Below are 17,907 nucleotides of genomic sequence, written 5' to 3'. Positions count from 1 at the left end.
CTTCAGACACTGTCCAGATTTTCTTTGAAACAAGATCTCTCACTGAACCCAGAACTCCCTCAGTGGATCAGGCTGACTGGCAAGGGGACCCAGAGATCTTCCTGTCCCTTCCCCAACACTGGAATTATAGGTTTGTACCCCTTTGCTCAACTTTATTTGGGTTCAGGGGATCAAACTGAGGTCCCTGTGCTTACATGGCAAGTGTTCTACCAACCGAGCCCTCCCCACAGCCCCTCTGCTTGGGTTTCTCCCAGGTTTGCTTTCCCAGTAAGTATGTAGTGTGTCTGTTCCCAGTCCCCAATGCACACAGAGAGTTGGGAACAGACCAATGAGTCATTTTTCAGGAACAATCACCAGCTTTTACTGAGAACTATAAAAGTCACTTTTTAAAGACTTCATTCTCTTTTAAATTTTTAAGATGGTGGCAAAACCATAAACCACAGAATTCACCATCTTTTCCATATTTAAGCATGGTTATGGAACTAATGTTGACATACCTAACACCATTGAACAACAGACCTCTAGGCCATTTTTCACCTTGTAAAAGCCAAAATACCTACTCACTAAACAAGCTCCTCTTTCCACCTTTGTCAGCGATTTTATTTTATAGTGCTAAGATCGGAACCCAGAGCTATGTACGTGCTAGACAAAAACTCTAGTACTGAGCTTATACACTCCAGTCTTTATTTTGATATTTTGATGTAAGTAACTATAATGGGGCAAAGTAATGAGATCTCATGATGGTTTTGATTTGAATTTTCCCTTTCATTCTTATTTATTTACATAGAGGGACTTGACATTGAATTCAGCACCTCACACAAGCTTCCAAAGATACTCTGTGCACTTTCAATTCAGTTGTTTGGTTTTGTTTTTGCTACTGAGTTGTGGGAGTTCTTTATATTATCTAGATCACAATTCCCAACCATTTGTCAGTGATATAATCTGTGCCTGTGTTTTCTCAGTTCAAAGGTTGGATTGTCACAGTGTTGGCTGATTAGAGTCTAGGTTTGCATCTTTGTCACGAAGCCTGGGCAGTTGCTCATGCATAGTGTGTTCTATTATCCCCAGACTCTGGAGTTTTTGACATGTCTCACCATGGAATGTAGATTAACTCCAAGAGCACACTCCTCCTGCCATAGCCTCTCACATGCTGAGACCTGACACTAAAGATATGACACTACATTCAGTTTGACTTCTCTATGTTCTTTTACTTGGAAAAGATATTTTCATAGTTGATCAGATATTTGGAAAACCACAAGATTCCAGGATCTGAATCCTTCTGGACAATATTTCTGGGAACAGAAGTTGGGCCCCTGCCCTTGCCTAATACTCTCTCTGCTACCAAGTTACAGACCTGTTTCTATATAGTGGTTTAAAAACATGTCTGCGGGTTACTTTACACTCACTTGCTAAGAGGTTTTGCCTATGTGCCTGGACACTTTAAGGCATCATGTGAAATATATGGTATGGCCTTCACAGTGGAATGCAGAGAAAGAGGGAGAGGAAGCAAGCCACATCTGGCCCAAACTATAGCTATTAAAGTTCTTCCAGACACTAGACTTGGAGAGGATGCTTTGGGATGACCCTCAACCTCAGCCATCTACCTACAACCAAGTACTGGCCAGCTGATGCCAGTCAACTTTCCCAAATAAAGAGTTGTTTTGTTTTTAGTAATTAAAAATTATATTAGACACAGGGTTTGGAAATGTTTTATGATTTTTTTATTTGTTTGTTTGCAAACATCTTTTCCTCTGTGATTTGAAGTTACCAGGACTTTCCATCTTCAAGTGCATTTTTAAATTCAGTCAAAATTTTAGTGCCTGTTTCTAGACTCCAGGCTCCTTGGGATGTTGCTTGAAGGGGGAAATAGGAATCCCTTGACTCTGCCATCTCTGCTTCCTTCCTCATTCTACAAAAAAAAAGCTTTTCTTTCCAATAGGAGCTGAGCTGGTCAGAATAACCAGAGTTCACAGAACAGTGTTTTATCTGGACAGAGTCACCACCTCATTTTCCATTCCTGGTGTTAAATGGAAATAGGCCAGCCTCACATTACACTCTCCTGTGATTCATTCCAAAAGAAGATCCCTCCCTATCTGCTGCCTATAAAAGAGGAGGCAGAGCTGCCAGAAGAGCAGAGAAGCAAGGCCAGCACAGAGTCTGCCAACTCTCACTGAAGCCAGCTCTCTCACTCTCACCATGAGGATCTCTGCCACGCTTCTGTGCCTGCTGCTCATAGCCGCTGCTTTCAGCATCCAAGTGTGGGCCCAACCAGGTGAGACTCACCCTGCCTCCTGTTTCCCAGAGCATGCTGTCCCTTCTCTGGGACATTTCATAGACCATTACAGAACAAGGTTTATCCATAGTCTTACCTTTGCTGGCTTTGCCAAAGTAGGGCAATTAAAAGAAGGACAAGAAGATACATATAGTCCAATGATAATTCTAGAACTTCAACATGATTCCCTTAGGACTCATTTGTGGAAACAAGATAGTTCTTGTCTTCTGTGGTGATGGGGTCCTGGGTCATCAAATAGGATCCTGGGATGGTTCTCAGGTAAAAGAGGGAGGGCGAAGAGGCTCAATGTCTGGTGGGTGCTTTATCCAGCCCAATTTCCAGAGACAGTGGTTATGGAGAGGCTGTGTCACAACTAAACACTATTTCTTTTATCCTAAAAGGGGACTCATAACCAGTGTCTCCTTATTCTAAAGAACTGTGGCATTATACTAATGCTTTCTAGGGACACCCATTATTGCCATCAGCTCTTTTTGCCTCTATTGACTGGCACAGAACCCAACCCATTCAAGTGAGAAAGGATTAAGGAACCTAATAAAAAGGAGAGACATTAAACTAGGGTGGGCATTCCTTTAAGCATCATCAAAAGACCCACAACCTACCACAAAGAACCTTTTCTTGTTCTTTCATTGTAGATGGGCCCAATGCATCCACATGCTGCTATGTCAAGAAACAAAAGATCCCCAAGAGGAATCTCAAGAGCTACAGAAGGATCACCAGTAGTCGGTGTCCCTGGGAAGCTGTTATGTAAGTACACAACCCTTGCCTTCACCCCCTCAGTGCTGTCACCCCCGAGGCAGTACATAGGATTATATACTCAATGGGTAGGGACTGTATCTCTAACACAAACTCACATAACTTTCCATGGAAAAACTGAAGCCCACCACTCTCTTCCGAGCCACCAGTTGAGAACGTCCCTCTCCCTCTAAAAGCCAAGGGGCCTTTTCCTTGACCAATGAAAACTGCACCTTCCCATCAGGCCTTTCCTTTGTCTTACCTTCTTCCTCATCCATTCCTGGGTCATGTCATCAACTTGGGGTTATGCCAGGTAGGGACTCACAGAATAAGTTACATACTCTCTAACTGAGCCCTCTTTCTTCAGCTTCAAGACAAAGAAGGGCATGGAAGTCTGTGCTGAAGCCCATCAGAAGTGGGTCGAGGAGGCTATAGCATACTTAGACATGAAAACCCCAACTCCAAAGCCTTGAAGAAATGTGCCTGAACAGAAACCAACCTAGGAGCCAGGAAGCAAAATTCCTCACCGCTGTTCTTTCTGAGAACTGTTGATGAAATGGGCTAATCACGGTCCTAAGGGATAGGAGCTGTCTGTGGGAATGTGAAACAGTCACGCCTAAGGAATGGTCTTTAAGTTATTAATATTTTTATTTAATTAGCCATGTACTTTGGTGTGATTTGAATGTAAAGCTCTGGAGACATCATGTCACTTTAACATTGTGTTAGCTGCAGAATTCTCCCCCCTTCCTCATTTACTTTGTTCTTGTATTATGAAGGGACTTTGCAAGAATCAGTGCAAAGATTTTATTTAAAAACTTTTAGGATAAAATCACAATGTTGTGATAACTGTGTGGTTTTTAAATGTATGACTACTGAAGTTTCATATAAAATGTATTTTTGCACAAAATTCTATCTCTGATGTTGTCTTTTAAAGGAACAAACTAAGCCAGAGGGGTGAACAGGGTGGCAAGAAGTAGGGTGTGGGTACAGAGGGAGGGGAGGGGGTCAGAAATGGTAACCCTGGGTATTAGCTTAAACTGAGCTTAGTTGTGAAAGCCAGACAGGCTGAAGCTAGAAAAAGCCAGGCCTACAATTTTGCCTCTGACAGCTGACACCAGCTTTAGCCAGTTTACCAGGCACTTTTTTGGTTCCCAAAGCCGTGGCTTTTCACACAATCTCTGATTGCACCAGATTCCTATTTGTCTGGTTTCCTCACAGACCCCCAAGTCCCTCCAGACCAGAATATTAAAATACATCTCTGGCTTTGATAATGGAGATGCCAGGCCAATGTGACCTTGCAAATTCCCTTCCACATCTGGCAGCCACATGAGTGTTCAAACAGTTCTATCTCTGTTAATCAGAAAGGGCAGGAAGGTGAAGATCATGGCCCCGGTACAAGATTCTAAGAGATCCCTGGATCTTCCAGCTGAGCCTCCATGAAAGCCTCAGGTTGAAACATAAGGTGTCAGAAGAGAGTGGACACCGTAGTGGCAAATAAACAGCACACCAGTGACCATGCACTGATGCTCCAGCCAGATCTAACAGAGCTTCCTGCCTTTCATGCAGCCTCCAGGGGTCAGGCCTCATCTCGTCCGCAACAAGCAGATTTTCCAAAACAGCCACCAGGAGGCAGACTAGCATCACCCAAACTATCATCTTCCTGTCACATGCTTCATCTTAGAGCCATGAAAATAGTGTCAGATAGAAAAGAATACAGGTTATACAGGTCAGTGTTGAGCACAGAATCAGTGACTTCACAGTTCAGAGAGGAGGAGCTCCCTGTGCCCAAGGCCAAAGAAACCCCTCCTCTTCCTTTTCTTCTTCTTCTTTCTCTTTGCATTTCTTTCTTACACTGTTGGTCTCCTTGCTTTTTTTTCTTTCTAGTCTGTTTTTAAACCAAGTGCCCATGTTGTCCTATAATTCAATATGCAAAGAATGATCTTGAATTTTCATCCTTCAGCCTCTATCTCCAGAGTGAGGGAACAGGTGTGTGCCCCTATACACAGTTTTTGAAGAACTGTGGATCAAATTGAAGCCTTAGTGCATGCTAGGCAAGCACTCTACCCAACTAATGAGATACACGACCAGCCTAGTTCCCCATTTTAAAGAATTTAAATCTTGTTTATCTTCATCTATGTCCAGGGCCCTTTGGCAAGAATAATTAAAGAGAAATCCAAAATTATGACCAGAAACAGACGGTGATCCCTAACTCAGCATCAGTGGTCTGTGGAAGTCAAAGACTAGATGGGTTATACCACTAATGTATGAGTTATAGCACTAGCTGTCTTAAGTAGTCACTAACCTGACAGACAGGTTTTTTTTTTGTTTTTTTTTTAAGTGCGAGGGTATAGTAGAGCCATGGTCCTCATGCAGGCACCAGCATCATGTAGACACTAAAAATAAAATCAAAATGAACACATTTCACATCTGGGAGCATATCCATCAAAGATGCCCAACTATTGCCACCAAATTGGTTGGGAGTGTAGGGTGGCAAAGATGTCCCTTTTGCCCTTTAAGGAGTTACCCTACAGGTCTGGGGATTATTGTTAAGAAAAACTTTAAGGGTTCCTCATATTTTTTTTTCTTTCTATATTACAGGACTTCTTCTGTGATCTCTGGATTAGACCTAAAGGGTGTCATTTGCTTGAAATTAACACACAGACAACTGTGATGATCCTGTGCCCCCATTAAAACCCAAAGGAGTGCATCATGATGATGCACAACTATAATCCAGCATTTAGGAAACTGATGCAGGATTGCTCTAAGTTCATGGCCATTTGGGATACACAGTGAGTTACATAGCATTGGGATACACATTTTACTGTGGGAGGGCAAAATCCTGCCCCTCCCACAGTAAAATAAATTAAATATAAAACTGCAACAAGTAACATTCAGCAGACTTCTGACAGCAGATGGAACGAGCTGGTGCCTGAGGTTGGAAGATGGAGGCCCATGTTCCAAAGCACCAAAGCTGTCAGGTCCTGTCTGCAGAAATCTTAGCTCCAAAGGGAAACTTTACAAAAATGTGCATTGATGGTGTGCTGGTTGTTTCTGTCTGCATCTGTCAAGTTATCACTGTAAGGAAAACAGTTTAGGAAAGAACTGGCTGTCCTTTAACATACAAATAAAATCCACAAATTCAAGATTTATACTGCAGGAAATACAATCTGTGTGTTGGTACAACTCTCTCTGTCTCTGTCTCTCTCTGTGTATGTCTCTCTGTCTCTGTGTGTGTGTGTCTGTCTGTCTGTTTCTCTCTCTTTCTCTCTCTCTGTCTTTCTCTCATGGAAAAGCCTCTTAGTTGGATAAAGTGACAGTGAAAAATAAGATAGAAATGTTGCTTTGCTCTGCAAGCAAATGTCTCACTAAAAAGTGGATGCTGAGACATTGGCTGAATGCCAAAATGAAAAACCCCCCAAAGTTATTGACAAAAATCTATGAAATTATCAATAAAACAATTAGTGATCCCAGACCCACTAAAAGACACAGTCAATTCAAAATTAATATGGTCCTCAAGTCTTTAGAGAACCCCCAGGATAGATAGCATTTATTTGTCTGAGGGCCTTGTGAATGAATTCTAACCAATAGGGTGAGAAACCAAATGTTGTAAGCCACATTCAAGCCTAGTCCCTAAAAACACTCCGTACTTCAAGTTTCACTCCTATTGTGGTGATCTTAAGGGTAATGGGACTCAAAAATTAGACTCTGCCTAATCTCCCTGAGCCTCTGCAAATAGAGATTTCTAGACTATAGATAGCTCTCACACCAGCATCACCATTGCTTAGACACTTACAAACAAAAGGCAGAGATGAAAACTCCAGCAAGAAAGATTCCAACAGGGAGAGTGAGGCATAGATGCTGCCATTGCCTGAGTGAAGATATATGGACTTAGAATTTATTTTTAAAGGGAAAGACCGGAAGTACAGGATGTGATAAGGAGAGTGTGGGCTGACTCTTTGGGGGCTTAAGCAGAGGTTTTCTTCAACACTATTCAGAAATGGCTAAGGAGAAGGAAAGAACATGAAAGATCTCATGAGGGCTACCAGAAACAAAGATCAAGAAAATGGAAGAGCATTCCCAGAGGGGAGAGCCAAGCCTTGAAGGGCTATGGGATTGCTGCTGAGCTCTGCCGATGAGAGAGCTGGATACATCTATGCTTTCCTTCTAAAACATGATATGACATACTGTGTATACATGACTTGTCTTTTTGGCATACAGGGCACTGGACAAGGTAGATCCAGGTAGATCCAAATCTTCTGAGAGAGAGACTCAACCATCACCAAGGCACATTCAAGACTATCCTATGTTGCCATAGGAACTGGGCCATCTCATTACTACTAATTGTAGTAATGGTTGATATTAATTGTCAGCTTGACAGGGTCTAGATCCACTTAGGAGACAAACTTCTGCAGGTGTCTATGAGGAAACTTCTAGACTAGGTCAACTGAGGATATAGGAAGGCTCACCCTAAATATGTGAGGTACAGTTCCACGGGCTGGGGTTCTGGAGTGAATAAAGGAAAAATGTAATTGCTCACCAGTATTCACCTCTCTCTACCTACTGACCACAGATACAGTGTGGTTAATTGCCACACATTCCTTCCACTATGGCTTAGCCACCAGGATGGTTTGGACCCTCACACTATGATCCAAAATAAATCCCTCCTTTCTTTTATTTTTATCAAGTACTTTGTCACATCAATGAGAAAAAAAATGCCTACTACAGCTATGTTCTATCTATGAGACAGGAGGGAAGGGCAGACTGATAAAGATTTACTCCTCAACAGACATTCATGTACTCCTTTTGTTGTAACCCCCAAATTACTGATACTAGAGAGACTTCAGTATTGTACAGACAGTTTGCTTCTATGTTCCCCACCAGAGGCTTCCATCCTCCCCCCCACCCACCCAGGCATTCATGACATGCAGACAGCTGGTTTCTGTGCTGCATCCTCCTGCAGCCCAGGGCTCCCTCCACCTCCCCTAGTGTTAGAATGACACCACCTCTGTGTCTCAAAAAACCAACACTCCTGCTGATAAGCAGCAAAACTGCAGGTGCCTGTCTTTGAGACCTTAGAAAAATAACAAGCCCAAGGGAGACCATGGGGGGAAAAAAAGGTAAACAAAGGTCAGGTCACAGACACAGTTACAACTGGCCATAAAATTATTCCTTGAACAGAGGCCCATTAACCCCCCTCCAACTTCAGTACTATTCCACCCTCTACTCTCCTTTTCTGTAAATATTCACACTATTTCTAACTATACTGTATGTAAACCCAATGTTTTCTGCACTCAGGGTCACTTGACAGCATTCACGCAGTGAGTGCTAGGTGGATGAACCAAGTTTGAACTTGCAACTTACATAAAAGATTCTTTTGCCAGTTGCAGCAGACTTAGCAATTCTTGGGCTCCTCTGGGTTTCCTGTGAACTTGGGGCACAACACTCTTACTTCCTTAGACTAGAGACATACCAGAGTCACACGTGGAGTCAAGGTCAATGGTATGCAGGCTGAAGTGCTACAAACGGCATCCATGTCTGATTCTGTAAACTCTTGTCTCAGTAAATGTAGAGGCTATCCATACCAGGTGGCTGCTGTGGCTTTTATCCATCCTAAATCACTGAAGCACTCACTATTTTGCAGAAAGTTAAGTTGATTGAGCATTATCTGACTGCAATGCAACCACAAGAATGCATTGTTTGTTTTTTTTTTGATTTTTAATATTTTATTACATATTTTCCTCAATTACATTTCCAATGCTATCCCAAAAGTCCCCCATAGCGCCCCCCACTTCCCTACCCACCCATTCCCATTCTTTTGGCCCTGGCATTCCCCTATATTGGGGCATATAAAGTTTGCAAGTCCAATGGGCCTCTCTTTCCATTGATGGCCGACTAGGCCATCTTTCGATACATATGCAGCTAGAGACAAGAGCTCCGGGGTTCTGGTTAGTACATCATGTTGTTCCAACAATAGGGTTGCAGATCCCTTTAGCTCCTTGGGTACTTTCTCTAGCTTCTCCATTGGGAGCCCTGTGATACATCCAATACCTGACTGTGAACATCCACTCCTGTGTTTGCTAGGCCCCGGCATCGTCTCACAAGAGACAGCTATATTTGGGTCCTTTCAGCAAAATCTTGCTAGTGTATGCAATGGTGTCAGCGTTTAGAAGCTGATTATGGGATGGATCCCTGGATACGGCAGTCTCTAAATGGTCCATCCTTTCATCACAGCTACGAACTTTGTCTCTGTAACTCCTTCCCTGGGTGTTTTGTTCCCAATTCTAAGAAGGTGCACAGTGTCCACACTTTGGTCTTCATTCTTCTTGAGTTTCATGCGTTTAGCAAATTGTATCTTATATCTTGGGTATCCTAAGTTTTGGGCTAATATCCACTTATCAGTGAATACATATTGTGTGAGTTCTTTTGTGATTGTGTTATTTCACTCAAGATGATGCCCTCCAGGTCCATCCATTTGGCTAGGAATTTCATAAATTCATTCTTTTTAATAGCTGAGTAGTACTCCATTGTGTAAATGTACCATAATTTCTGTATCCATTCCTCTGTTGAGGGACATCTGGGTTCTTTCCAGCTTCTGGCTATTATAAATAGGGCTGCTATGAACATAGTGGAGCATGTGTCCTTTTTACCGGTTGGGACATCTTCTGGATATATGCCCAGGAGAGGTATTGCTGGATCCTCCGGTAGTACTATGTCCAATTTTCTGAGGAACCGCCAGACTGATTTCCAGAGTGGTTGTACAAGCTTGCAATCCCACCAACAATGGAGGAGTGTTCCTCTTTCTCCACATCCTCGCCAGCATCTGCTGTCACCTGAATTTTTGATCTTAGCCATTCTGACTGGTGTGAGGTGGAATCTCAGGGTTGTTTTGAGTTGCATTTCCCTGATGATTAAGGATGTTGAACATTTTTTCAGGTGTTTCTCTGCCATTCGGTATTCCTCAGGTGAGAATTCTTTGTTCAGTTCTGAGCCCCATTTTTTAATGGGGTTATTTGACTTTCTGGAGTCCACCTTCTTGAGTTCTTTATATATATTGGATATTAGTCCCTTATCTGATTTAGGATAGGTGAAGATCCTTTCCCAATCTGTTGGTGGTTTTTTTGTCTTATTGATGGTGTCTTTAGCCTTGCAGAAGCTTTGTAGTTTCATGAGGTCCCACTTGTCAATTCTCGATCTTACAGCACAAGCCATTACTGTTCTATTCAGGAATTTTTCCCCTGTGCCCATATCTTCAAGGCTTTTCCCCACTTTCTCCTCTATAAGCTTCAGTGTCTCTGGTTTTATGTGAAGTTCCTTGATCCACTTAGACTTGACCTTAGTACAAGGAGATAGGAATGGATCGATTCACATTCTTCTACATGTTAACAACCAGTTGTGCCAGCACCATTTGTTGAAAATGCTGTCTTTCTTCCACTGGATGTTTTTAGCTCCCTTGTCGAAGATCAAGTGACCATAGGTGTGTGGGTTCATTTCTGGGTCTTCAATTCTATTCCATTGGTCTATTTGTCTGTCACTATACCAGTACCATGCAGTTTTTATCACAATTGCTCTGTAGTAGAGCTTTAGGTCCGGCATGGTGATTCCACCAGAGGTTCTTTTATCCTTGAGAAGAGTTTTTGCTATCCTAGGTTTTTTGTTATTCCAGATGAATTTGCAGATTGCACTTTCTAATTCGTTGAGGAATTGATTTGGAATTTTGATGGGGATTGCATTGAATCTGTAGATTGCTTTTGGCAAGATAGCCATTTTTACAATGTTGATCCTGCCAATCCATGAGCATGGGAGATCTTTCCATCTTCTGAGATCTTCTATAATTTCTTTCTTCAGAGACTTGAAGTTTTTATCATACAGATCTTTCACTTCCTTAGTTAGAGTCACGCCAAGATATTTTATATTATTTGTGACTATTGAGAAGGGTGTTGTTTCCCTAATTTCTTTCTCAGCCTGTTTATTCTTTGTGTAGAGAAAGGCCATTGATTTGTTTGAGTTAATTTTATATCCAGCTACTTCACCGAAGCTGTTTATCAGGCTTAGGAGTTCTCTGGTGGAATTTTTAGGGTCACTTATATATATTATCATATCATCTGCAAAGAGTGATATTTTGACTTCATCTTTTCCAATTTGTATCCCTTTGATCTCCTTTTGTTGTCGAATTGCTCTGGCTAGGACTTCAAGTACAATGTTGAATAGGTATGGAGAAAGTGGACAGCCTTGTCTAGTCCCTGATTTTAGAGGGATTGCTTCAAGCTTCTGACCATTTACTTTGATGTTGGCTACTGGTTTGCTGTAGATTGCTTTTATCATGTTTAGGTATGGGCCTTGAATTCCTGATCTTTCCAAGACTTTTATCATGAATGGGTGTTGGATCTTGTCAAATGCTTTTTCCGCATCTAATGAGATGACCATGTGGTTTTTGTCTTTGAGTTTGTTTATATACTGGATTACGTTGATGGATTTCCGTATATTGAACCATCCCTGCATCCCTGGGATGAAACCTACTTGGTCAAGATGGATGATTGTTTTGATGTGTTCTTGGATTCGGTTAGCAAGAACTTTATTGAGGATTTTTGCATCAATATTCATAAGGGATATTGGTCTGAAGTTTTCTATCTTTGTTGGGTCTTTTTGTGGTTTAGGTATCAGAGTAATTGTGGCTTCATAGAATGAGTTGGGTAGAGTACCTTCTGTTTCTATTTTGTGGAATAGTTTGTGAAGAACTGGGATTAGATCTTCTTTGAAGGTCTGATAGAACTCTGCACTAAACCCATCTGGTCCTGGGCTTTTTTTAGTTGGGAGACTATTAATGACTGCTTCTATTTCTTTGGGGAATATAGGGCTGTTTAGATCATTAACCTGATCTTGATTCAACTTTGGTACCTGGTATCTGTCTAGGAACTTCTCCATTTCATCCAGGTTCTCCAGTTTTGTTGAGTATAGCCTTTGGTAGAAGGATCTGATGGTGTTTTGGATGTCTTCAGGATCTGTTGTTATGTCTCCTTTTTCATTTCTGATTTTGTTAATTAGGATGCTTTCCCTGTGCCCTCTAGTGAGTCTGGCTAAGGGTTTATCTATCTTGTTGATTTTCTCAAAGAACCAGCTCCTTGATTGGTTGATTCTTTGAATAGTTTTTCTTGTTTCCACTTGGTTGATTTCGCCCCTGAGTTTGATTATTTCCTGCCGTCTACTCCTCTTGGGTGAATTTGCTTCCTTTTGTTCTAGTGCTTTTAGGTGTGTTGTCAAGCTGCTAATGTGTGCTCTCTCTAGTTTCCTTTTGGAGGCACTCAGAGCTATGAGTTTTCCTCTTAGAAATGCTTTCATTGCGTCCCATAAGTTTGGGTATGTTGTGGCTTCATTTTCATTGAACTCTAAAAAGTCCTTAATTTCTTTCTTTATTCCTTCCTTGACCAAGGTATCATTGAGAAGAGTGTTGTTCAGTTTCCACGTGAAGGTTGGCTTTCTATTATTTATTTTGTTATTGAAGATCAGCCTTAGTCCATGGTGATCTGATAGGATGCATGGGACAATTTCAATATTTTTGTATCTGTTGAGGCCTGTTTTGTGACCAATTATGTGGTCAATTTTGGAGAAGGTACCATGAGGTGCTGAGAAGAAGGTATATCCTTTTGTTTTAGGATAGAATGTTCTGTAGATATCTGCCAGATCCATTTGATTCATAATTTCTCTTAGTTTCTCTGTGTCCCTGTTTAGTTTCTGTTTCCATGATCTGTCCATTGGTGAAAGTGGTGTGTTGAAGTCTCCCACTATTATTGTATGAGGTGCAATGTGTGCTTTGAGATTTACTAAAGTTTCTTTAATGAATGTGGCTGCCTTTGTATTTGGGGCATAGATATTCAGGATTGATAGTTCCTCTTGGAGGATTTTACCTTTGATGAGTATGAAGTGTCCCTCCCTGTCTTTTTTAATGACTTTGGGTTGGAAGTCAATCTTATCAGATATTAGAATGGCTACTCCAGCTTGTTTCTTCATGCCATTTGCTTGGAAAATTGTTTTCCAGCCTTTCATTCTGAGGTAGTGTCTATCCTTTTCTCTGAGATGAGTTTCCTGTAAGCAGCAAAATGTTGGGTCTTGTTTGTGTAGCCAGTTTGTTAGTCTATGTCTTTTTATCGGGGAGTTGAGTCCATTGATATTAAGAGATATTAAGGAAAAGTAATTGTTGTTTCCTGTTATTTTTGTTGTTAAAGTTGGCATTTTGTTCTTGTGGTTGTCTTCTTTTAGGTTTGTTGAGGGATTACCTTCTTGTTGTTTCTAGGGCGTGGTTCCTGTCCTTGTATTGGTTTTTTTCTGTTAATATCCTTTGAAGGTCTGGATTCGTGGAGAGATAATGTGTGAATTTGGTTTTGTCGTGGAATACTTTGGTTTCTCCATCTATGTTAATTGAGAGTTTGGCTGGGTATAGTAGCCTGGGTTGGAATTTGTGTTCTTTTAGTGTCTGTATAACATCCGTCCAGGATCTTCTGGCTTTCATAGTCTCTGGTGAAAAATCTGGTGTAATTCTGATAGGCTTGCCTTTATATGTTACTTGGCCTTTTTCTCTTACTGCTTTTAGTATTCTATCTTTATTTAGAGCATTTGTTGTTCTGATTATTATGTGTCGGGAGGTATGTCTTTTCTGGTCCAGTCTATTTGGAGTTCTGTAGGCTTCTTGTATGTTCATGGGCATCTCTTTCTTTAGATTTGTGAAGTTTTCTTCTATAATTTTGTTGAAGATGTTTGGTGGTCCTTTGAGTTGAAAATCTTCATTCTCATCCACTCCTATTATCCGTAGGTTTGGTCTTCTCATTGTGTCCTGTATTTCTTGGATGTTTTGAGTTAGGATCTTTTTGCATTTTACATTTTCCTTGATTGTTGTGCCGATGTTCTCTATGGAATCTTCTGCACCTGAGATTCTCTCTTCCATCTCTTGTATTCTGTTGCTGATGCTCGTATCTATGGTTCCAGATTTCTTTCCTAGGGTTTCTATCTCCAGTGTTGCCTCATTTTGGGTTTTCTTTATTGTGTCTACTTCCCTTTTTAGGTCTAGTATGGTTTTGTTCATTTCCATCATCTGTTTGGATGTGTTTTCCTGTTTTTCTGTAAGGACTTCTACCTGTTTGATTATGTTATCCTGTTTTTCTTTAAGGATTTGTAACTCTTTAGCAGTGTTCTCCTGCAATTCTTTAAGGGATTTTTGTGCTTCCTCTTTAGTGTCTTCTGCCTGTTTAGCATTGTTCTCCTGTATTTCTTTAAGTGTGTTATTAAAGTCCTTCTTGAAGTCCTCTACCATCATCAGGAGATATGCTTTTAGATCCGTGTCTAGCTTTTCCGGTGTGTTGGGGTGCCCTGGACTGGGCAAAGTGAGGGTGCTGGGTTCTGATGATGGTGAGTGGTCTTGGTTTCTGTTAGTAAGATTATTACATTTACCTTTCGCCATCTGGTAATCTCTGGGGTTAGTTGTTATCGTTGTCACGGTTTAAAGATTGGAGCAGAAGCTGTGTTCCACTCACCAGCAGTCCCAAAATCCTGCGGCGGGGGTCGTGGGTAGCTGGTGGTTGTCAGGCAACCCTGCGCTCCAGCTACCCCTGCGCTGATCCGGCCGGATGAGGCCTGTGGCCCTACTCAGGCAGGTTTCTGCTTCCCTAACTAATGCAGTCTCAGGTCCCGCGCGCAATTGGATTGGAGTAGAAGCTGTGTTCCACTCTCCAGAAGTCTTAAGATCCTGTGGCGGGTGTTGTGGGTAGCTGGCGAGTGTCAGCCGACCCTGCGCCCCAGCTGCCCCGGTGCTTTTCTGACCGGATGAGGCTTGTGGCCCTATGTAGGCCGGATTTCTAAGAATGCATTGTTGAGATTGGGCTGGCATTGGTACTGAAGAACTGGCTATTATTGCTGTGACCAGTGGGTCCAGGGATCTAGCTGCTCTGCACCTCAGTGTCTCACCTTTGTGTAAGAGGAGAGTTGATAGCCTTTAAAGGGATATGTGAAATAATGAAGCAATGGGAGCACTTCAAATAAAGACATTTGGGGCCAGGGAGATTGCTAAGTGGTTAAGATCACTCGTGCAATCATGAGGACAGGGTTTGGGCCCCAACACCAGAATAACTAGTCAGGCATCAATGTCTGTACCCCCAGCTTCGTGATGTGGGGGTGTGGAGGGAGGGGAATTGGGAAATCACAGCAGAGAAAACATGGACTTCATGTTCAAGGAGAGACTCTGCCTCAAAGAAATAGGAGAGTAACACCACTTGACACCAACTTTTGACCTTTGTGTTCCCATAAGTGCATACAGTACACACACACACACACACACACACACACCAAAAACAAGCAAACAAGCAAACAAAAAATACCCTGAGAAGTCTGGGAACACTTGGAAAAGGGCCCCCTTTCATAAATGATTTTACAGAAGAGGAAGATAATTTGATTTCTCTACATCTCAATTTTCCTCTTTTAACTAGAACACCTGCTACCTGGGTCATTTTAGACTTTACATGTTAGTGTTGTAACAGCTTTCTGTTCCTGAGAGACCCTTGAGAGCAGAGGTCCTTCTTTGGTTCTGTTTTGTACATGGTTAAACTAAACGTTCTAGTTTGTTTTCTCATAAACACCATGCCAAAACAAAAACAAAAACAGAAAAAAACAAAAACAAACAAACAGAAACCAAACAACAACAAACAAGCAAATAAGCAAAAACCTTAAAGAAGGGAATGTTTAAATAGGCTTATACTCATCATTGAGGGAATTCAGAGTAGAAACTCAAGCAGGACCTGAAGCAGAAAACATGAAGGAATTCTGGTTACTGATTCTATTGTTCATTTTGCTATCTTTTTTACACAGGTCAGGACCCCTTACACAGGCAGCGTACTTCACAATATGGGCAGAGCTCTCCTATGCCGATCATCACTCAAGACAATTCCTCATAGACATGGCCCATCTTATAAAGACAATTTTTCAGTTGGGATTCCCTCTTCCCTGGTGGCTCTAGCTTCTACCAAGTTGACAATAAAATTAACCAGTACACAAAGGCAAGTATGGTAGAGGACTCACGATATAAGAAAGGAATCACGGGAGCGGCAGTAGAGCCATCTACCCCTGAAGTGCATAGCAGAACCTTGGAGTTTTCATCTCTGGTCCCAGCTCTCAATTCTTTCTCTTTTTTGTTTTCTTTTAAAGAAAGGAATAAAATAAAATGCACGTCTATGTTTCTTTCAAGGCTCTCATGGGAAAGCAAGGCTCTCTTGCTTTCTTTTGTTTGTTTTAGATTAAATCCGTGGCCCTGTGTGTGCTAAACAAGCATCCTACTGCTGAGCTGCAACTCGGCCCCATGACTTGTACACAGTAGACATGGTCTGTAATTGAGAAAAAATCAAAGCCAAGAGTCCCAATTCCAGTGACCCTTCCCTGCTTTGATCTCAGCATTCCTCAGAATAACACGGAAGAATCCAAGATTGTGTTTTCCTACTGAGGGACCCACTGCCTGTGCTTCTCTGACGAAGCGCCTCCCCCACTGTTCACCGGAAATGTCCAGGTCCACAGGTTCACAGTCCACAGGTCAGTGGACTGTCTTTCCTGATGACTGCTGGGAAGCAGAGAAAAGGAAGACCAGGGGAGCCCCGCTTCTTACTCTCACACTTGCCAGGAAAGGCCAGGAAGTTAGATGGGACAGCTGTGAACTTGGAAGTCTCTGTATTTATTTTATTTATTCCCATTGAGGTTTCTGGATTGCTATCAAAATCCAGAGCTCAGTGAGAAAAGAAGATAAGTAAGTCACTCTACAATACCCACAACGGAACTCTAGCAATATTCCTGTTAAGTGCATAGTCACTTAATGACGCCATCCAGGCACCTCTGACATCAGGAATGTTCTAAATATCTTACATTACCACAATTTCTGGAATTCCAGATCCCACCCCACTCCCCCAGTGAGCAACATGGGAATTTCTAAAAACCATCTTTAGGGTATGCTGTCTTCCTTGTAAGCAGTGGGAAGTCTGGGAGGCAAGCAGAGAAAACCATCTGCCCAGACACAGTCTCTTTCTAATGCCCCCGCCAACCCCCACCCCACCCCACCCCAGCTCGGTCCACAAAATTCACTCTATGTCCTAATATCAAATGCTTAACTGCCAGGCACTGAGAACCTATGGAGATCTGGCTACGCTTTCAAGTATTTTCTATATTAATGAGTTTAATCCTCATAGCAGCCAGCTGAGGTAGGCTTAATTATGCTTCCCATCTTAGCCTAGTAGAGGAAGCATAGACAAGCTACCCATAGTATGATGCTTATCAGCGACAGAATCATGTACCAATTCAGGCATCCTGGATCCATGTCCTCATGGTGCTAGTCACCTGGAACTGATTAGCAAGGAATGAAAGATTGAATGTTTTGTCTTCTATGTGGTCGCCTTTTAGGTAGTTGCTGATTAATTTCAGATGGAACTTATAGGCCAGCAAGAGCACTACAGTCCAGTCCTTAGGACAGACATCACTGGTTGACCACAGGATTGACTTTTTTTCTAACCCTAATCCTTTTAAACACATCTTCCCATGTAACCTTTATGGATCAATCAATTTGGTGTGGGACTGTCCCAGAAAAGCTGGGAACCAACCATGAGGTGCCCCTGTGTTCACATTCAACACAGTAATTTACTGCAGCTGCTGTATTTAAGGCGTTGCCTCTCCTCACAGCTGCTCATCTGTGGGAGAGCCAAAGGCTCCCACAGATGAGCATAGCGGTTCATATGTTCCATGTACTTGATGTTTTGAAGTCACCTTGTCTGCTGTGTGTTCTGAGATTGACGGTAAACTAGAAGGCTGTCTTTCTCTGTGCTCTTTGAATCCTTGGGGTATGAAGACATTAGGCACCTGCTCTA

General features: G+C 42.0%; 1 protein-coding gene across 1 annotated transcript; it reads left to right on the top strand.

Annotated features, from left to right (window-relative positions):
* Positions 1-2,150: 2,150 nt before the first annotated feature.
* LOC115029039 (C-C motif chemokine 7) lies at positions 2,151-3,795 on the top strand. Its single transcript, XM_021177016.2, has 3 exons — positions 2,151-2,272; positions 2,926-3,037; positions 3,393-3,795. Exons 1-3 carry the CDS (start codon positions 2,197-2,199, stop codon positions 3,496-3,498), a joined length of 294 nt encoding a protein of 97 aa, XP_021032675.1. The 5' UTR covers positions 2,151-2,196; the 3' UTR covers positions 3,499-3,795.
* The last annotated feature ends 14,112 nt before the right edge of the window (positions 3,796-17,907 follow it).

This window comes from Mus caroli, unplaced genomic scaffold, assembly GCF_978045245.1.
Source record: "Mus caroli unplaced genomic scaffold, Mus_caroli_1 scaffold_13, whole genome shotgun sequence".
NCBI classification, from domain to species: domain Eukaryota; kingdom Metazoa; phylum Chordata; class Mammalia; order Rodentia; family Muridae; genus Mus; species Mus caroli.
Note: the sequence above shows the minus strand (reverse complement) of the source record. Positions and strands in the feature narration are given on the sequence as shown.

Excerpts from the sequence above, each read along its gene's own strand:
- LOC115029039 (XM_021177016.2), top strand. The coding sequence starts at position 2,197 with ATGAGGATCTCTGCCACGCTTCTGTGCCTGCTGCTCATAGCCGCTGCT. Across the intron at positions 2,273-2,925 it reads CCAAGTGTGGGCCCAACCAG|ATGGGCCCAATGCATCCACA; the intron begins GTGAGACTCACC and ends CTTTCATTGTAG. Across the intron at positions 3,038-3,392 it reads TGTCCCTGGGAAGCTGTTAT|CTTCAAGACAAAGAAGGGCA; the intron begins GTAAGTACACAA and ends CTCTTTCTTCAG.